This window comes from Peromyscus leucopus, chromosome 22 (assembly GCF_004664715.2).
Source record: "Peromyscus leucopus breed LL Stock chromosome 22, UCI_PerLeu_2.1, whole genome shotgun sequence".
In the NCBI taxonomy this organism is placed as follows: Eukaryota; Metazoa; Chordata; class Mammalia; order Rodentia; family Cricetidae; genus Peromyscus; species Peromyscus leucopus.
Genome location: NC_051081.1, coordinates 9,509,617 through 9,532,453, shown reverse-complemented (window position 1 = coordinate 9,532,453; position 22,837 = coordinate 9,509,617). Strand labels below are relative to the sequence as shown.

At 36.3% G+C, this 22,837-nt stretch overlaps 1 protein-coding gene across 1 annotated transcript in view; it reads right to left on the bottom strand.

The window, feature by feature from the left end:
* Positions 1–22,837, bottom strand: part of LOC114688745 (vomeronasal type-2 receptor 116-like) — a 58,220-nt gene that overhangs the window by 5,539 nt on the left and 29,844 nt on the right. Inside the window, exon 6 of the mRNA XM_037198001.1 lies at positions 9,728–10,625. Within this exon, the coding sequence (XP_037053896.1) occupies positions 9,728–10,625 (898 nt within the window). The remainder of the gene's footprint in view (positions 1–9,727; positions 10,626–22,837) is intronic.

Here is a 22,837-nt window from a genome sequence, read left to right as displayed (position 1 = left end):
TGGTAGCACATGCCCTTAATCCTAGCATTCAGGAGGCAGAGATTCATCTGGATCTCTGTGAGTTCAAGACCACACTGTAAACAGAGCCAGGGATGGTGGCACATGCCTTTAATTCCCAGCATTAGTTAACCATAGAGGTCTGTGGGTCTGTACAGACAGACAGGAAGTGATAGAGCTGAGCAGAAAGAGGAGGTGATGTAGCTGGGTGAAGAGACGAGATGTCAAGGCACAGAAAAGATACAGGCATAAGCATAACAGGAAGTAGCTCTCTCCAGAGACTGAGCAGTCGGTAAGGGAAGGTTGGCTGTGGCTTGTCCTATTCCTCTGGTCTCTGAGTTTTTACCCCAATATCTGGCTCTGGATTTTTTTTTTATTAATAAGACCATTTAGCAAATCATCTCACATCTGGAGACCCAAAGTTGGTGGCATGAATTCATGAAAAAGCTGCTTGCCTGGGGGTCATGCCTAACATGTACTCAGCCATAGTCTCCAACCCACATGGGCCAGAGTCTCTTTTGCTTCTTCTCTACTGGTGTGTTGTGGGCTCTCTCTGGATCCCCATCTCAGGCTGATACCACACTAAGTAGCTGTCTTGAAACTTGCTTGAGCAATATTCAACTTTGTACTGAAAAACCAACACCGAAAAACCTAGGATAGCTAAAACAATTCTGTACAATAAAATGACTTCTGAAGGAATCAATATCCCTGACTTCAAGCTCTACTAGAGAACTATAGTAATAAAAACAGCTTGCAGTTGACATTAAAACTGAAATGTGGACAAATGGAATCAAATTGAAGACCCTGACAATAGTCTGCACACCTATGAACACCTGATTTTTGATAAAGAAGCCAAAACTGTACAATGGAAAAAAGAAAGGATCTTTAACAACTGGTACTGCCATAACTTGATGTCAATGTGCAGAAGATTGCAAATTGACTTATATTTATCACCATGCACAAACTCAAGTCCAAGTGGATCAAAGACCTCAACATAAATCCAGTTAAACTGATAGAAGAGAAAGTAGGAAGTTGTATTGAGTGCATTGGCACAGCGGACTACTTCCTAAATCTAATACCAGCACAGACATTGAGAGCAACATTTAGTAAATGAGACCTCCTGAAACTGAGAAGCTTCTGTAAAGCAAAGTACATAGTAAATAAGAAAAATGACAACCCGAGTCCCTGAAGCACATCAAGCTACACAACTGTCTCTCTTATGCAGAGGGCCTAGTCCAATCCCATGCAGGCTCCAAATTGTTGATTTAAATTTCATGGGTTCCCATTGCCACCAGCAACTCATACTTTTTAAGCATAATACATATTGTCTGTAAGTCCCTATGCAAATATAAAAATATCAGTAAGTATAAAAGGACATTTCCATCTATTATTCTCTATATAGGCATCACTGAAGTAAACTAAATAGTAACACTTTTGTCTGTCATGAACAGATGTTTCTTTCATGTGGAAAAAAGACTACACTTATTTGCAAAGTCCATGATTTTGTTTTTCATTACCACTTAATAATATTCTACAGTGTATATGTGCAACATTTACACAATCCATTAGGTGATTGTAGAAATTTTAGATTACTTATATTTTTAACTATTGCAAATACGGTAATGAACATGGCAGAGCAAGTATCTGTAGAATAGGATGTTGAGTTCTTTGGACATATGCCAAGGAGTGGTATAGCTGGGTCATATGTGTAGATGTAACCAACCGTCTTATTAAATAAGAAACACAGAACCAATGCAAAGAAGAAAGCCAAGAGATCAGAGCTAAGAGTCTTACCTGCCTGCTGCAGCTAGCCTCTTAAGCCAAAAGACCTCTCCGAAAGAGAGCTACTTCCTGTCTGTTTGTCTTTATATAGACTTTCTGTTCTGCCTTCTTATTGGTTGTAAAACCAACCACATGACTGCCTCATCACTGTCTGTTGTACAGCCCTCCAGGTCTTCTATGGTATTGAGATTAAAGGCATGTGTCTCCAATGCTGGCTGTATCCTTGGACACAGAGAGATCTACCTATCTCTGCCTACCAAGTGCTGGGATTAAAGGTGTGCACCACCAACGCTCAGCTTTTGCTATGACTCTAATAGCTCTGACCCCTGGGCAACTTTATTTATTGACATACAATTAAAATCACATTTCAGTACAAATAAAATACCACCATATTTCCACTTTTCTATTTTAATAAAAAGAAAAAAGGAAAAAGGTTATAACTAACATAAGAAAAACTATATACAGAAGTACAATAACTATATACAATATATAACAAGTAATAAATACCTAAACAATGTCTAGTCCATTTGTATTTGACAAATTCAGAGAAAATAATTCCATTATCTATCCTATTTTGGTAAGTCCAAAATGTATCTAATTCACTTTCTATCCTAATTAATCTTCAACTATAACTAACTAATCTTCAACTCCCTCAGAGACCCAAGAAGGAAATAATATTAGCTAACAAAAATAAAAACAGGAAGGGCATGCAAGCAACTTCCAAAAAATTTGTGAGTTGACAGAAACAGCCAGCTGCCTGGACAGTCACCTGAGGTTTCTCCTCAGTGTTGGGGTATCATCTTCAGCCTATAGGCTTAGCATATCTTACAGACTCATTTGTGAAGTAGGATGTACACAAGGTCAACAGTTCAACCTCACATTGGGTGAGAGCAGTCCATGTACCAGAAACACCTGAATTCCACTAGTGTCCTGTCATGATTCAGGATTTTAAATTCTGGAAATTCTTGATGGTTTTTGAATTCAGCTGTCCATTCTTCTTGGCTGTGTATATATGGCTTCATCTCAGCATCCTGTTCTTCTCCACATCCCTCTATTAAATGCCATTCTACTATTCAAAGGCATGAGCTTAGTTACTCTTCAAGAATAACTGTTTCATCTGCTGTTCCATTGCACATCAGAAGCCATTGGCCCACTGCCTGTTCAGCTGCCTTAGAAGAAAAGAGCACTGTACCTTTTCCGGAGTGCAAAGGCCACTTCAGGGATGGTGCCATATTGTCCTGGTCCCCAGAAGATGCCTTTTGATAAAGCCATAACCACACTTGTTTTGGCAAAAATCAGCAGTCCTTTGTTTCGTGTCCTGTCTGTCCTGTTTGTCAACAGTTGATTCGAGGATACTTTGTTGTCCAGTGGTTAACTTTTGCCACAATGAAAGTTAACTCCATATGCGGTTTCTTCAGTGCCCATAATCTCTCTGAAGTAGATTGGTACTGCCAGGAGCCGACATGTCTCATAGACATAACAAAAAAGAAAAAATTTCTAAGTTATTAAAATATTTTAAATGCCATATTCTGTAGATTTCTGAAGGGTTTGAAGATGACCTGTCTATCTAAAATATATTTGCTCAATTTTTAAAACATATCTAATATGACTACAAGTTCTATTGTAATGTCTAACTACTAACTTTCATTTCTTTATATCCTAATAGTTGGTAATATTAACATTCAAGTATCAGAATATTGCATTACATTGTTAAATGAACGGTATAAGTACAATTAGAAATATACATATAGCATTTTCTAACAATATCAATTTCTATATATATAATTTGTATACAATATAAAACAATCCAATCCAATGTAAAGTATTTAAAACTAGTAATTGTTTTTTTTCTTTTCTTTTCTTTCTTTCTTTTTAAAACAAAAACCTTAAATCTAATCTCGTTTGCTTAGCATTTTTCTTAACCCTTGACAACAACTTGTAACCAACCCCTGTAAACAATGAAAATTATCCCAGATCCAAACCCATTAAAAAGACCAAAAGACCACCCACGCCATATCACCTCTTTGGGAATGTGGGTGTCGTATTCTTAAAATTGCTTCCTGCTGGGTATGGGTGAAGTTATCTTTATCCTGAAAGAAAAATCTTAGGTTAATTGTCAAATTCTAGGAAAGGTAACTATATCCTTCATTATCCAGTCTGTGTATAATGCCAAAGTTCAGGGTTTATCTCAAGTCCTTATTCAAGTAGTCTTTGAGACTGGATCATCTCAGCTAGCCCTCTCAAAATTGCTCTGAGCACTTTGTAGTCCAAAAGCTGATCTGTAGATGATGTTTGTTAGCTTAATGATATTATTATTGTCCACGTGGAATTGTTGTTGTTGTGGGGCCCCATCTTCTTCCTGGAGACTTCAGTTGATGTTAGGTCTGGCCGTGATTTCCTGCAGAAAACTGATAAGAGACTCAAACACAAAGACATATATATGCAGCTAATTGAAGCCTTTTTTTCTAGAATTAGTTAGTACTCTATATGACCATTCATATCTTTTTTTGGGGGGGGAGCTGAGGCTTGAACGCAGAGCCTTGTGTCTGCTAGGCAAGCGCTCTACCACTGAGCTAAATCCCCAACCCCTGACCATTCATATCTTAACAAAGTTTAAAAAGTATATATGTATATATATATAAATATATATATATATATATATATATATATTAAATTTCGATATAAAATTTATACTTTAAGAAAAGTTTGAAGAATCAGAATAGAATCAAAGAGTTGAGATTAGTAATGGAATAGTCCCTTAATTAATTTGGCTTTTGTCCTGTCCCATAGAAGAAGATTGTTCTTTTATTCTGGCATGATACAGGGAGTTTGCATTTTCCTTTTAACAACATGCTTGAGTTTAAAGAAGGAGAGAGTCATTCTCCAACTCCAAAGTCAGCTTTAAATTTTAATTGAACTGGAACTATTAGAAGACCAATAGTGTTAAATCTTAAGAGAAAAGCAGAAACAAACATTTAGGAAGACATAGCATACCCTCTGTACCCCAAACAACCAATGGCTGCCAAGAAAGTAGACAATATTCTGTAGGAGGAAGTTTCTCAGCCCTGCCTAGTCCCAGAGTCTGGATGAACATCTCACACTTGAGCTCTCACAGCTGCTTATAAAATAATCACTCAGAGGCTTACATTAATTACAAACTCTATGACCTATGGCTCAGGCTTATTATTAACTAGCTCTTATAACTTAATCCAACCTATTTCTATTAATCTATATGCTGCCACATTGCTGTGGCATTACCAGTATGCTGACACCTTATTACTCCTTGGGCTGGCAATTCTCCTGACTCCACCCTTCTTCATCTCTGTCTTCAGTTTGAATGTACTTCCTTACCTTACTCTGCCTTGCTATTGGCCAAATAGCTTTATTTATCAAACGTAAGAAAGACATCCCACAGCAATACCCACTATTTCCCCTCCAATCTATGACTAAATATTGACATGTACATTCTTGTGAAAAATAGTTTCTATGATTTCATTATTGTATAAGCTGTGCCATGGCCAGAAGACAACATTTAATAATCTTTCTCCCCTTCATTGATCTTTTGCATTCTAAAACCGTTCCACTTTAATAATGTTTCTTCAGTCAAGGAAGGACTTACACTGGATTTTTCACAAGAATAGAACACACTGCAGTCAACTATGTACACTCAGCACATTGACCAGCCATATGGCTTTGAGTTAACTAAAAGTAGGATTCTTTCAGATACACATTTTCAGGGACTTGTTTTTCATGGTTCAAGTGCACCATGTTGGCTTCAAAGAAGTGATTTTTATCCTTTACCTTTACATTTCATCTATAGTAATATGTAGAATTCAAGCAGTGTCTTCATCTGGTTTTATGTATATTATCCACAAAAATCTGGCAATTACTGAGACAGACTTACAAGCTCACCTACACTTGTGATTATGTAACTTCATGGTCTTTCCTAATAACTATTTCAAAAACATTTGCAGCATATTATTAACATTATTGAGGAGATTATAGACTTCAGATACCTTAGTTAAGTTAGGTAAAATGTAGAGTTTATTGTTTATATTCTCAATGTCAAAAACAAGAAAGTTGATAGAATTTGTTCTTTGAATGTACCCTACATAGGCAGGAAAGGGGTAGAATGATTATTTCCAAATACAGTGCAATGGCTACCATGTCCTAAATATTCAGGTTAAACAATGTCATAATTGAAATCATATGAACATATATCATGGTGTTAGAGTAAGGGATTCTTGAGCAATTATTTGCAATAGACATGTTGATGAGGTCCATGAATACAGTTAGTGTCAATCATTTTGAATTCCAGAAATGTCCTATTTCAATTCTCTGTCATTCAAAGACAGAACAAACATTTAAAACCAAAAACTAGGCCGAAAATTATCAGTTATTTTCAAATAGCTGAGTTTAAAAAATCTAGCAACAAGTTTAATTTTAATTGTGTCTTTGTGTTTAATCCATTTAAACAAAATAGTTTGATGTGCCCAAGAAGCCAGATAAATACCTCAGTACTGGGTGGTGATTTTCATTAACAATTTTATTTTATTATGATCATTATGTGTTTTATTTTTAAATAAAATGAATAATAAGCTCCTATTTTAAAATACCCTGTGTGGGAATCATCGATTCATATATGTATACTTCCATAGAGACAGATATAGTCAGACACAGATACATAAACACATATGAAAGAAATTTGACCCATATTTATCTTGCCACTGTCATGTCTTCTTCTTACTCCTAATTTGTCCAGTTCACAATACATGCAGAGATCTCTATAACAGCAAAACGATGGAACAACATGATCAATAGACCTTAGGCATTGAGGAAAACTGAGAAGACTCTTGGTGCACTGCAGGTGCCATATAGCCTGGAGATGCCCACTCTAAGTAAAAGACATGTTTTGTGTGAGAAAGTGTGGTTATGGTAGAGAGTGTTGGTATGTTTGAAAATTCTCAGTATGGAGAGATTTATAATATTTTTGCAGATAGGGCAGGTGGTTCAGAATGCTGTTGCTGAACTTGTAGAGCCTTTAATGAGATCACAGTATTGTTCAGGGAGCAGCACTTAAGATAGAGCTTAGAAGAATAGGAAAAGGTGAGCTCTCTAAGGCCGAGTGAATCTCAAGATGTGTGGCTTCTCATAGACATTTTCTGAGTCAAGGAGTAAATGAGAAGTAATAGTAGCCTGAGATATGAAGGCATGGTGAGTTGTCTGATGGGTTTGGAGGAATCTTGTGTAAGAAAGATGGAGAGCATACGAAGCTGGGCTGCTCAGTGAAGAGGTGAGCCTTGTCAGTAAGCATAATATTAGCTACACATGCCAGTAACAGTGTGTTACTATCTCTAGATAATCATCTGGAAAATCCTTTGGTTCACCAGTTTACACATTCAGTGTCATCAGAAAACATGATGACAACAAGGTGCCTCTAGAAATGATGGTATTGTGGAATAAGTTAGAAGTCAGGATTAAAAGGGGTCTTTATGACTCAGGAAATGAAGTGTTATCCACAGGCAACATGTGGAAGAGCTTGTCAACAACATCACAAGTCATATCCAGAAATATGCCAGGGAAGGAGAAAACAAGGCTATAATTTAGAGACCTGAAATTATTAAGTGTTCTAGGTGTCATGTTCCCAAGCTGTACAAAGAAATTGATACATAGAAGTACCCAGCGCCTAATTATAGACTGTCATCTATGAGCAGAGATCCAAGTTTCCTGGTCTAACTGCACCCCCAGTTTAGCTTCCTTTATTAAAATGGAGAAAAAGACATATCAAAGTCTAGGTTAAAAATCAAACTCAAATGTGAGTATATCACAGACACATTCAGAAGATTGTTTCCTATTAGATCCTAGATCCTATCAACTTAACAATAAAGATTAACTATCACAATAAATAATCATAGTTTTATCGGTTGAAGTGTGTGGGTAAGGATGAGTAAAGATGAATTGGGCTGATAGAAAACTTTGAAGCCCTACCTGTTAACAGCTGTACTAGTTAGACATGGAACTCCTAGCAACTAAATCTCCAAAATGCAATCCTTGGAGAAATAAAGTATCTCTAAAACAAAGCACACCATATATGGAAATAGGTATCACATTTACAGTGTTATTCTAAATAGAGTCTTCAGTACTATTTTAATAAAACTTTAATGAAGATTCCTCAATTTTTGTGAGGGAATATCTCTCAAAATATTGTATTTTGGTAGATATAACTCAAAAAATGCAAATGCAGTAAATCAGATCATTTGAAGAACAAATTTTAATTCCTACTGTCAGATGCACAAGGAAGATATTTTACAAACCTGAAATATGTAGAGAATCTCATATGGTTTATCTCTTCTCACAATCTCTCATTCATCAGTAAGTATTGTGCATGGAAAATAGCAAAACTGCCAACATAAAAGCCACAGCCTTGGATGTTCACCTGCTCATAGTTTTCTTTTTTCTTTAGAGCCACTCCTCTCAAACAGCTCAATTGCCAAAGACGATCTGTTTGCCCATTGTGTACACATTCCAATTGCTCAATCTTTTTTTTTTTTTTTTTTTTTTTTTGAGACAAAGTTTTCCTGTGTGCCTCTCCTGGATCTCATTCTGTAGAGCAGGCTGGCCTCAAACTCACAGGGATCTACCTGGCTCTGCTTCCCAAGGGCTGGGGTTAAAGGCATGTGCTGCCTAACCAAACAATTGCTCAATCTTGTAGAATTTTTTTACCCCCCTTTTCAAAAACTTACTTGTAGAGAAAAGAACTGAAATACCACTGTCTGATTGTAACATTATTTTCTTCAAGCATTCTGTTACTATGAAAGTATTCTCAAAGACATGCACCTGTATTACAACATTTTATTATGGAGGAAAAGTGTGAGTGCCAGACAACTTGGGTTAACACATTTTAGCCAAACAAATAAAACATAGTATGTTTCTTGACATATTTCCACATAGATGATACCTAATATATTAAGAATTACACAGACTTTCTGTTTAAAAGTGAAAATTCCAAGAAATAGGTAGGTTCATGGGGCTATAGACTCCCATTACAAAGATTGAGAAAGATGTGAGTAATCACTGGAAATAAAGTATAATTTCTTATTCAAAGATGTAGATTGATTTTTTAAAGTCCCAATTCTTTTAAAACAGTGAACTTCTCAGGGGAAGTGAGGACACAGGAAGTCTTCAGAGTACAGAAGCTACATAAGCTGCAGATACAGGTAGCTTGATAACAGCTGTGCCTTTTCTTCATTTAGATATACTTTTTGGGATTACCCAAGGATTTGTTGCTGGCATTGGCTGAAATTAGATATTTTTTCAAATGTTAAATGATGGCAAATAAAGATACAAATGAATAGTCTCCAAAAACATCAATATAGCAAATTCAGCCAGAGTTTAATAGGCAAAGACTCATAAAAAGCCAAAGTTTAAAACTGTTAGAAAAATTAAAGATGATTCAAAAACTGCTGTTAAATGATAAGGTTAAAGTTAGTATATGAAGGGAGTATGTGGATATATTCAATGTAATTTAGAAAATATACAAATACATGTAGAATTTAATACATTAGAAGATACAAAAATACAATGTAACAATAGGAATTTTGATACATGTAATATGAAATAATGAAGTGCAGATATTTTGGTTTGGATGATATAGTGTCAGAAAGCAAAACATAGGGACTCAATAAACAAGATACCTATTGTAGCTTCCAAGATGACAAGGTACATATTTAAAGCAAGAATCATGTATTTCTGAAAATAAATTTGGGGGAAAGGGAAAGGGTTAATGACTACAGTTTATAGTGCTTCAAATACTAGAACAATCCAAGAGCCATATGTTTGTAAAATCAAAACCAAGAGTACAATTTGATGATTGAGTTGTATTGTAACTGGCCCAAGATCCTCAATTTAAGAAACAAACAAGTTCAATTTTCAGTTTTTAGTTCTAAAATGTTTTTTATTCCTACACTGATAACTATAGATTCTTTCTGGCCTTAACAAAATAATGTAGCACTTGGGGAGAAAAATGCATCCTAGTAGGCCAGCACCAGAAGCCAAGATAGAAAATACCTCAGTGGCCACCACAGCCTTGCCCCTGGTGCTTTGGTAGACAGGAAGGAAGGTGACCCAGACACTACAAAACACCAGCATGCTAAATGTTATCAACTTGGCTTCATTAAAAGTATCTGGCAGGTTTCTCACCAGGAAAGCCAGGGTGAAGCTCCCCATTGCCAGGCAACCCAAGTATCCCAAGACACAATAAAAGGCAGTGACTGAGCCCTTGTTGCACACAATGATGATGTGATCATATTCTGAGCGTTCATCTATGTCAATAAAAGGAGGTGATGTCCCCAGCCAGATGCCGAAGGGAATAAGTAGGATCAGAGTGCAGATGGGCACTATGAAGTTAGGTACTCTTGATATCAGGAACCACCTCATCTTTCTTCCTGGAGAGGTAACTCTGAAGGCTAGAAACACAGTAATAGTTTTGGCTAAGACAGTGGAAAGGGCTACAGTGAACACAACTGCAAATACAATCTGCTGCAGAATGCAAGTGGCTGTGTTGGGATGACCAATAAAGATCAAAGCAGTGAGAAAACAGAAAGTGAGGGAGATAAGCAGAATATAGCTAAGTGTTAGATTATTAGCTTTCACAATTGGAGTGGCTCTGTGTTTCACAAAGACACCAAGAACAGAAACTGTCAGTCCAGAGAAACACAAGGACAAGGAGGTTAAAATCATCCCCAAGGCATCTTCATAGGATAGGAAGGTCACACTTTTTTTAATGCAGTGAATTCTCTGTGTATTGGCATATTGATTAATTCCACACCTTAAACACTGCTCCATATCTGTTGTGAAATAAAAAGGTTTGAAGTATGTTTATTAGTAAGAGACTAGGAAATGAAGAGATTTCTCAATAGACCTCTCTTGTCACTAAAGGAAACCTACAGTACTTGGAATGGTTTTCATCTAATGGACTGTCCTGAGGGGCCCCTGTGAAAACACCAAACAATACAGGCCTACCTAGCATATTTCGTACACTCTACAAACTAATAGCAAGGTCCTATTGCTGAAGACACACTGCCTAGGAAAATTGATAAAATTTGAGAAAATGATGGGTTGCGTAACTAGAGCCTTCAGTCCTATTAATAACTAATATAAATGATACTGCAAGTTACTCCGAATCTAACAAAGGATGATGGTAAACAGTACCCTAGCTATAAACCCTTTAATCCAAAATGCTAACCTGTCTGTAAGATACATACATTGTTGGCAAAAATGTTGTGGTAATAATCTACGATTTTTATTCATATTTAAGGTCAACTCAATAAGAGGGAACCTATGTCTGACACTACTCATGCGCCCATGAACAAAAGATTAGAAAGGCCATAGTTTTAGAATACCAAGCACTGCACTATAGTTTTGTTAATGCAATGCAGCAGTAAAATGACAGGTAAGAGCATTCTGCTAAACTTATATATTCCTATCTTGTACAACAATCATCAGAAAAGCCTCATCTTGCAGTGGATTTGAACAAATACAAGGAGCGTTAACTTTGCAGAGAGTGAGAAAACTTAGAATGCTCAGTCCTAAGAAAATGTCCATCAAATCCTCCCCTCAGGGCTCAATGATCTCTGATGAAGAGGAAGCTGAAAGTGTGTAAAAGCCATTGCTGATGGAAGGAACAAAGGGAACAATGCCTTATAGGCACAATAGAACTTTCACATATACTAACTCAGTCTGTTGCTGTATGTATAAGACTGGCATGACTTTAAGCAAGATCGGGATCCATGATGATAGGGGAAGTGGACACAAGCATCCATACATATCCTAGAAGCTATCTCCAATTAATAATTGCTCATGAAGGAAAAATTAATTTTCTTAAACAGAGTCTTATTGAGTATACACACTACATTTAAGTGCAGGTCTTATGCCCATCAATAAATGAATAACACAAAACAACTTTTTTTTAGTTTTTGTTTTATTTAAATTTTTGTTTTGCTTTGTTGTTGTTTTATCTCACAATGCTTTTTCTGGAGTTTTATCCTTTTCATTTTTTCTTTTTGTCTCATAGGTATTTTGCTTGTATATCATGGTTTCTGATTCAGTTCCTGTATGGAATTTATCAGTGTGTGAATATGTGTGTCTCTACATGTTCTTGGGCATTTTTATGACTCTATTTTTCTATTTATTTGTTTGTTCTGTCTTACTCTGTTTTCTTTTCTGTTGTATTTTATTTTATTTTCTATTCCTCTTTATTTTCTAATGAAAGAAAAAAAGAAAAGTGTAAATTTGATGAGTAGAGACGTGGAGAGGATCTGAAAGGAGTTGGAAGAGAAAAAAAAAACACAATCAGAATTTATTGTTGGAAAAAATATATTTCCAATACAGTGAACTTTACTTTTGTAATTTTTAATCTAAGAGGCATGAAAATCAATATAAAAATTACATACCAAAATTAAGCATACAATTATCCTATGAATTAATGAAACTAAAAACTGTTAGAATTTATATCGGAAAGAGAAACTGAATAGTTTCACATTGAATTTTCCAGTTTCAGAATATTATATATATATTTTTTCCACTTTTCTTTATTAAGAAATTTTCTCCTTACTCTATATACCACCCACAGATCCCACCTCCTCCGATCTCCCAGTCCTCCCTCCCAAGCCACCACTATAACCCAACAAAAATTGTAACAAAATTAGAACTAGAGAAACATTTCAATGGAATCTTTTAAAAACAGAAGATTCTGGAGCCATATAGTTTAACTTTCAAAACACCACAGTTGCCAAGCAAAACTATCTGCATATTTGAAGGAGAAAGAAAAAACTTTTCAAAATATTAACAGTCTTAGTATGCATGAAATCTTTAGCCTGTTCTATAGAGAATACTAGAATTAATGATTTAGGCTGAGGAAACTAATTAGCATATTAAAGAGGGTATACAAAAAAGTAAATTTATACCTATTGAAGTAAAAAAGTATGACTAAGGACATAAATAGTACAACATCATCAACATGACAGTGATCCACTCACATTTTTCTGTAACTTTAAATGTTAAAAGATTCAATTCCCCAACCAATAGACACAGGAAAGTTAAATCCATTAAGAAACAAAAGACATACTTTCATTTGTTTAGAAGAAATTCAACTTGTCTTCAAATCAGACATCACCATAGAATTAAATGATTCAAAAAAACAATTCTAATCAAATGAGACCAGGAAACAAGCTGGTGTCACTCTTTTAAAATCTGATAAAATGGCTTTCAAACAAATTTAATCAGAATAAATTAAATAGGATACTTCATTCTAGTCACAGGAACAATAAGCCAAGAATTCATTACAGTCCTATGCATATGATATCTATACACTGGCACAACCAATTTCTAAAATAACATTTTACTATAAATCAAGATGCTGATTAACTCCAATTCAGTATTATTGGTTTCAATATTTTGCCTTGTCAAACACAAGATCATCTAGGCAAAAATAAATGGAGAGACATAAGAACTAAATGACAGTATACATCAAATGTATCTCACATATACTCCAACCAAACACTAAAGAATATACATTGCATCCAGCAGCCCATAGACCTTTCTATGAAAGAGATGACAATTCACATATGTTTATAACACAAAAAAGCCAATAATAAAATAAAATTTCAATAACTCCACTGATTCTGTTCATAATATAAATTTTGAAACAAACAGCAAAAGAACATCTAGAAATTATGTAAACTGTTAGAGGTTCTATGATACACTATTGAAGAAAAATGTGTTAGAAAGTAAACAACAAGGAAAGTTAAGTTTCTGAAAACATAGAAAAGCATACACAAAGCATCAAGTTTCTTGGAGAAGCCGGGCGGTGGTGGCGCACGCCTTTAATCCCAGCACTCGGGAGGCAGAGCCAGGTGGATCGCTGTGAGTTCGAGGCCAGCCTGGGCTACCAAGTGAGCTCCAGGAAAGGCGCAAAACTACGCAGAGAAACCCTGTCTCGAAAAACCAAAAAAAAAAAAAAAAAAAAAGTTTCTTGGAGATCCTAAAAGTGGGGCTATGAGAGAAACATATGTGCCTGCAAAATGTCAAGTATTTTACAAATACATCTCTTAAATTTTCAACTCCAGAATTAGGTAAAACAAAAAATAAACAGTCCTAAATTCAATAGATTGGACTATGTAATAAAAACCAGTCTAGAAATTAATGCAATAGTAACAAAAGCAAACCAAAAAATGAAACTAAGTGCTAGTTTTTTGAAAACATAAACATTTTGACATAATCTTATCAAAAATTAAAGAAACAAGGAATCAAAACAGTCAAAATATATAAAAATTGGAGATAATTAGGAAAATATTATAGCAAACAACAAACAATTTCACAATGTTATAAGGAATATTTAACAGCCTACATCTTGTTATACTGTAAAAAGTTTAAACAAATAATTGAATTTCTATACATATCTGAATGACAAAAAAGTCTAAGAGGTAATGAACAATGTAAACATATAAACAGAAGTAAGATGATTGCTCCATGAATAAAAAAACTTCAATCTAATAGAGCCCAGGTTAAAATGGATTCAAAATTAAAATCTAACAGATTTTCAAAGAAGAACTATAACCATTACTTCAGCAGTTATTCCAACAGATAGTAATAGAAGGAATACTTGCAAACTGCTATTAAGATGCCAAAATTATTCAAATTACAATGCAAGATAAAAACAACAACAATGAAAAAAATTGTAAACCAATACCACTGATAAAATTGGCTCCTGTCTCTCAATAAAATAACTGCAAAATGAATGTCATTACATAGCAAACAGATCATCCAGCCAAATCAACTTGGCTTTATCCAAGATGTGCAGGTCAATAAAAACAGTCCGTCATACAAATAAACTTACAGACAAAAATAACATGATCATCGCAATAGTTGTAGCAAATACCATTAATAGAATTCAGCCTATCATTATGCTTAAAATTCTAGAGAAAAAAGGGCATAATGGAATATACTTTAGCATAATTAAGTATATATCTGACTAACTCGAAGCCAATATTGTCCTAAAGAGGAAAAACAAAAATCATGCTATTAAAATCAAGAAAAAGTGAATAAGTTTACTATGTATAATCCTATATGCCAAAATGTGGGACAAGATTTTCTCCCTAAAACTTGAGAAAGCTTAAAAAAAGATTCTAAAATAGAGCTAAAAGCAGATTCCTAGATGTCTCTCTCAGGACAGCTGCAGCCTGCAGGCTTGAGCTACTCTATAGTGGGTCCATGGCTTGTGGTCTTGACCTACAGCATGGCATATTCCCACTGAGTTACACAGAAGTTTATGCAAGCTGTGCAACATGGTGTGTGGTGGATATAGCTTTTGCTACAAAAAAAATAGGTTTCTGGGCTATATGAACTGTTTCCTTCACATATTTAATTGCTTTTTCATGGGTTTCTTGGCTTTCTTTAGGGGGTTAATTTTGTTATACTATATGTATATTTCTGCTCTTGTTTACGATATTAATTTGTGCAGCTCATTTAAATTGTAGTAAATTATTAAGAGATACAGATTGGATTGCTCCAGAGATGAATGACTCTTCTCCCACACAGAGTCCTGCCACTAGGACCCAGGCCCTGGGACACAGCCAGTTCCCAGGAACCCCCACCCAACTCTGCACCAGTTGCTGGCCACCAGTTGGTTCCCCTGCGGGAAGGCCCCACACACCAAAAACCCACAACAGACCCTGCAATCTACAAGTTCCACGCCCTGGCCCAATAACCATCCACCAGTGATCCTGGTAACTTTCAGAGACATGGAAATCAAACCACCAGCTCTTATTGGACCAAGAGTAACTTCCTAAGACAGGGAATCCAGCAGCCATCATTGGACCAAGAGTGGCTTTCTGAGATACAGAGTCTGCCGGCGCTCATTGGACCAAGAGAGACTTCTTGAGACACAGAATCTGTCAGGTCTGACTGGACAAAGAGCCCTGATAAGACCAAGAGTGGCTCTGTGAGTCACAGAATCAGCTAGCTTGGATTGTGCCAAGAACAGCTCCCTGAGATACAGAATCTGCCAACTAGACTGCGAGCTAAGATTGGACCCAGAAGGGCCCTCTGAGACACAGACACAACAAACACAGAGTGGACCAATAGCAACTCATTCAGACACAGACACTTCTTGCACCTATTAGAGGAAGAGATGGGCAGATGTCAATGAAAATACATACAACAAAACAAAGAGCAATATGGCATCACCAGAAGCTAACCCTCCTCTAACAGCAAGACCTGAACATTACAATGTAGAAGAAGCAGAAGAAAGTGACCTTAAAAATAGCATCATGAAGATAATAGAGGCCATTCAAGAAAAAATGAAAAATTCCCTTAAAGAAATTGAGGAAAAGACAAAAAAATGAAAGAAATCAATAAAACCCCTAAGAAAGCGAAGAAAACCATGAAAAAGCAATTAAACATGTGAGGGAAACAGTTCAAGACCTGAAAAGTGAAATACAAACAATAAAGAAGACACAAACAGAGGGAATGTTGGAAATAGAAAATCTGAGTAAACCAACAGGAAACACAGATGCAAGCATAACCAACAGAATACAAGAGATGGAAGAGAGAATCTGTGGTGTAGAGGATACAATAGAGGAAATAGATTTGTCAGTGAAAGAAAACACAAAAGCTAAAAAAGTCATAACACAAACTGTCCAGTAAATCTAGGACACCATGAAAAGGCCAAATCTAAGAATAATATGGATAGAAGAAGGAGAATAATACCAACTCAAAGGCACAGAAAATATATTCAACAAGATCATAAAAGAAAACTTTCCCATCTTAAAGAAGGAAATACCTATGAGGATACAAGAAGCCTATAGAACACCAAACAGACTAGACCCTCCCTAAATTCCCCTCACAACATAACAATTAAACTACCAAACAAATAGAAAAATAACGAATATTAAGAGCAACAAAGAAAAAAGGCCAAGTGACTTATGAAGGCAGACCCATCAGAATAAAATCTGACTTCTCGATGGAGACTTTGAAAATCTGAAGGAACTAGACAGATATAATGCAGACACTAAGAGACCATGGGTGCCAGCCTAGACTAATATACCTAGCAAAACTTTCAATCACCATAGATGGAGTAAACAACACATTCCAAGATAAAACAAGATTTAAACAATACCTATCCACAAATCCAGCCCTACAGAAAGCACTAGAAGGAAAATTTTAACCTAAGGAAGTCAGATACATCCAAGAAAACACAAGCAATAGATAAGCCCACAGCGGTCAATCCCAAAGAAGAGAAACACACACACCACTACCACCAAAAGATAACAGGAATTAACAATCACTGGTCATTAATATCCCTTAACATCAATGGACTTAACTCACCTATAAAAAGACACAGGCTAACAGAACGTATACATAAAGCAGGACTCAACTTTCTGCTGCATACAAGAAACACACCTCAACTTCATAAACACTACCTCAGAGTAAAAGGCTGGAAAAAGTCTTTCCAAACAAATGGTCTTAAGAAGCAACCTGATGTAGCTATCCAACAAAAAAGACTTCATACTAAAATCAACCAAAAGAGATCAAGAAGGACATTGCAAACTCATCACAAGAAAGATACACCAAGAAAAGGTTCAATTGTGAACATTTATGCCCCAAATACAAAGGCACCCACATATGTAAAAGAAACATTACTAAAGCTTAAATCAAACATCAAACACCACACATTAATAGTGGCATACTTCAACACTCGACTCTCACCAATGGACAGATCTGCCAGATTGAAACTTAACAGAGAAATAAGGGATCTAACAGATGTTATGACTCAAATGGACTTAATATCTACTGAACATTCCACCCTCACAAAAAAGAATATACCTTCTCAGCACCCTATGGGGCCTTCTTTAAAATCGACCACATACTTGATCATAAAGCAAATCTCAACAGATACAAAAATTTGGAATAACTACCTGTATTCTATCAGACCACCATGGTTTAAAGTTAGACTTCAACAACAACAAAAATTAAAGAAAGTCTACAGTCTCATGGAAACTGAATAATGTTCCATTGAATCACCAATGGGTTAAGGAAGAAAGAAATTAAAGACTTCCTAGAGTTCAATGAAAATGAATGGACTACATAAGCAAACTTAAGGGATTCTACAAAAGCAGTGCTAAGAGGATAATTCATAGCACTAAATGACCACATAAAGAAGTTGAAAAAATCTCACATTAATGACCTAACAACACACCCGAAAGCCCTAGAACAAGAAGCAAAGTCACTGAGGAGGAATAGATGCCAGGAAATAATAAAATTGAGAGCTGAAATCAATAAACTTGAAACAAAGAAAACAATAAAAAGAATCAATAATACAAAAGATTGGTTCTTTGAGAAAATCAACAAGATAGACAAGCCCTTATCCAAACTAACCAAAAGACAGAGAGAGAACATCCAAATTAACCAAATCAGAAATGAAAAGGGAGACTTAATAACAGACAATGAGGAAATCCAGAGAATTATCAGGTCATACTTTAAAACCCTGTACTCCACAAAACTGGAAAAACTTAAATAAATGGACAATTTTCTGGATAGGTACCACATACCAAAGTTAAATCAAGACCAGATAAACTATATAAATAAACCTATAACTCCTAAGAAAATAGAAACAGTCATTAAAATTTTCCCTCCCCCAAAAGCCCAGAACCAGATGGTTTCGATGCAGAATTCAACCATATTTTCAAAGAAGAGTTAATACCAATACTCTTCAAATTGTTCCACACAATAGAAACAGATGGAACGTTAACAAACTCCTTTTATGAGGCTACAGTTACTGCTTCCCAAGTCAAACAAAGAAAGAGAATTACAGATCAATCTCCCTCATGAACATTGATGCAAAAATATTCAATAAAATATTGGCAAGCAGACTCCCATCAGGAATACAGGGAACATACCTAAACATAATAAAGGCAATTTACAGCAAGCCAACAGCCAACATCAAAGTAAATGGAGAGTAACTCAAAGCGATTCCACTTAAATCAGAAACAAGACAAGGCTATCTGCTCTCCCCATACTTATTCAATATAGTACTTGAAGAGCAATAAGATAACAAATGAAGATCAAGGGGATACAAATTGGAACGAAGAAGTCAAACTTTCACTATTTGCAAATGGTATGATAGTATACATGAGTGATCCCAAAAATTCGACCAAGGATCTCCTGCAGCTGATAAACAACTTCAGTAATGTTTTCAGGATACAAGATTAACTAAAAAAATCAGTAGCTCTGCTATATACAAATAATGCATGGGCTAAGACAGAAATCAGAAAAACATCACCCCTTACAATATCCACAAATAATATAAAATACCTTGGGGAAACTCTAACTAAGCAAGCAAAGAACCTGTATGACAAGAACTTTAAGTCTCTGAAGAAAAAAAAATTGAAGAAGATATCAGAAAATGGAAAGATCTCCCATTCTCATGGATAGGTAGGATTAACAGTAAAAATGGCAATCTTACCAAAAGCAATCTACAGATTCAATACAATCCCCATCAAAATCCCAACACAGTTCTTCACAAACCTCAGAAGAACATAAGTCAACTTTATATGGGAAAACAAAAAACCCAGGATAGCTAAAAGAATCCTGTACAATAAAGCAACCTCTGAAGGCATCATGATGATGCCTAATTTCAAACTCTACTATAGAGCTACAGTAATAAAAACAGCTTGGTACTGATATAAAAATCAACATGTGGCCGGGCAGTGGTGGCACATATCTTTAATCCCAGCACTCAGGAGGCAGAGCCAGGCAGATCTCTGTGAGTTCGAGGCCAGCCTGGGCTACCAAGTGAGCTCCAGGAAAGGCACAAAGCTACGCAGAGAAACCCTGTCTCGAAAAACCAAAAAAAAAAAAAAAAAAAAAAATCAACATGTGGACCAATGGAATGAATTGAAGTTCCTGACATTATTCAGCACAGATATGAACAGCTAATTTTTGAAAAAGAAGCCAAAAATGTACAATGGAAAGAAAAAAAGCATCTTCAACAAATGGTGCTGGCATAACTGGATGTCAACTTGTAGAAGATTGCAAATAGATACATATCTGTCACCATGCACAAAACTTAAGTCCAGGTAGATCAAACACCTCAACATAAATCCAGTTACTCTAAAACTGATAGAAAAGAAAGTAGGAAGTAGTCCTGAATGCATTGGCACTGGAGATCACCTCCTAAATATAATACAGTAGCACAGACACTGTGAGGAACAATTAATAAATGGGACCTTTTAAAACTGAGAAGTTTTTGTAGGGTGAAGGACATGGTCAATAAGACAAAACAACAGCCTACAGAATGGCAAAAGATCTTCACCAACTCCACATCTGACAAAGGGCTGATATCCAGAATATATAAAGAACTCAAGAAACAAGACATCAAAATAACTAACAATCTGATTAAAAAATGGGCTATAGGGCTAAACAGAGAATTCTCAACAGAAGAATTTCAAATGGCCAAAAGACATTTAAGGAATTGTTCAGATCATCCTTAGTCATCAGGGAAATGCAAATCACAATTACTCTGAGATACCATTACACCTGTCAGAATGACTAAGATCAAAAACACTGAAGACATCTTATGTTGGAGAGGACTGGAGCAAGGGGATACTCCTACATTGTTGGTGGGAATACAAACTTGTAAACCACTTTGAAAATCAGTTTGTTGGTTTCTCAGAAAATTGGGAATCATTCTTCCTCAAGACCCAGCTACACCACTTTTGGACATATGACCAAAAATTGCTCAATCGTACAACAGGGACACATGCTCAATTATATTCATAGCAGCATTATTTGTAAACCTGGAAACAGACTATATGCCCCTCAGCTGATGAATGGATAAAGAAAATGTGGTATATATACACAATGGAGTACTACTCAGCAGAGAAAAACAGTGACATCATGAGGTTTGCAGGCAAATGTATTGAACTAGAAAATATCACCTAAGTGAGGTAACCCAGATTCAGAAATACAAATATAGTATGTACTCACTCATAAGTGGATACTAGATGCAAAGCAAAAGATAACCAGACTGCAACCCACAGCTCCTGGGAGGCTAGCTAGTAAGGAGAACCATAGGAATTATGCAAAGATTGTCCAGCAATGGAGAAGTGGATGAGATCTACATGGGCAAACTGGGGGGGAGGGGGTAATGGAGCCAAGAGATGGGGGAATGAGAGCCTAGGTGAGCGAGAGACTCGAGTTGGAATGGGAACAGAGTGGGAGAGCAAGGAAAGAGATACCATGAAAAATGATGGCACCATGGGTGTATGGAGAAGCAGAGTGCTAGGGAGGTTCCCAGAAATCCACAAAGATGACTCCACCATAGACTACTGGCAGTGGTCGAGAGGATGCCTGAGCTGACCTACTCTGGTGATCAGACGGCTGTATACCCTAGCTATCATCATAGATCCCCCACCCAGTTACTGAAAGAAACAGATTCAGAGATCCACGGCCTTATCCCAGGTGGAGCTCCAGGAGTCCAATCAATAAGAAAGCGGAAGGATTCTTTGAGCAAGAGATATTGAGACCATGATTGGAAAAAGTACAGAGACAACTAGCCAAACTAGTGGAATCACATGAACTGTGGACCAATAGCTAAGGAGTCCCCATGGTACTGAACTAGGCCCTCTGGATAAGTGAGACAGTTGTTTAGCTTGAAATGTTTAAGGGGCCCCCAGGCAGTGGGAATGGGACTCATCCCTAGTTCATGAGCTGGCTTTTTGGAGCTTAGTGCCTATGGTGGGACACTGCCCAGCCTTGTTGCAGGGAGGAGGTGCTTGGATCTGCCTCAACTGAGTGTACGAGGCTCTGCTGACTCCCCATGGAAGACCTTGCCTAGGAAAAAGTGGGAATTGAGGGTGATTTTCGGGGGAATGCTGGAGGGTGGGAGGAGGAAGGACAAGGGAATCTGTGGTTGGTGTGTAAAATGAGTAGAAAACATCTTAATAAAAATAAGTAAATAAAAAGAAATACAGATTAATAATTAGTCTTCTATGATAATCAAACTTACAGTCATATTAGTTAAGTTTCCTAGGCATACATAGATATAATTCAATTAGATAGGTAATCTTCAAATACTTCAAAGACCTACAGAATATGGCATTTGAAATGTTTTAAAAACTTAGACTTTCCCGGAAATGAGATGTATCTGCTCCTGGCAGGACTGATTTACTTCAGAGAGGAGGATGGGTATCAAAGACACTCCATGTGGTGTTTGTCTTTTTCTTGGCAAAGATAGCCATTTGGGCAAAAAACTGTTCTTGCCTGGACTGCTTGAAAAAATGTTGCATTGACTGGACATGAAGGACCTATAAAAAGGTAACCACTGACCTTTGCAAGGCAAAATGGTCCTTCAAGTTCCTGCTTCACAGAAGAAACAGTCAGATATTCTGTAGGACACAGAGAGAAGTGACTGAGAGACTATAGACTTATGGGCTGAAGATGGATGCCCCAACATTGCAGAAGTATTTTGGGTGACTGTCTGGGCAGCCATCTGTCTCTATCATTCACGATTTTGGGAAGTTGCTTACAATGCTCTTCCTGTTTACTTAGATAATATTGTATCCTTCTGGAGTCTTTGATGTAGTTGAAGACTAGATAGTTATAATTATGGTTTTCCTTGGTTATGATAAGAGATAAGGTAGATATGAAACCTTGGACTCACAAATATAGGATAAATAAAATATTTTCTTTACGTTTGCCAAATATAAAGAGACTAGATATTGTAAATGTAGTTCTTTCTTGATAACTGTTTTGTTATATAAGTTTACTATGTTAAAACTAAAACTTTCCTTTTTAATTAAACAGAAAAGGGGAAATGCTGTGGGATAATGCTTTTGTATACTGGTTTAATAAAATGCTGACTGACCAGTAGCCAGGCAGGAAGTATAAGTGGGATCAGCAGACAAGAAGAATTCTGGGAAGATGAAGGCAGAGCAGGAGATGCCTGTCCACAGTCCAGGGAGCAGCATGTAATGGCATGCAAGTAAGCTGAGGAACACAT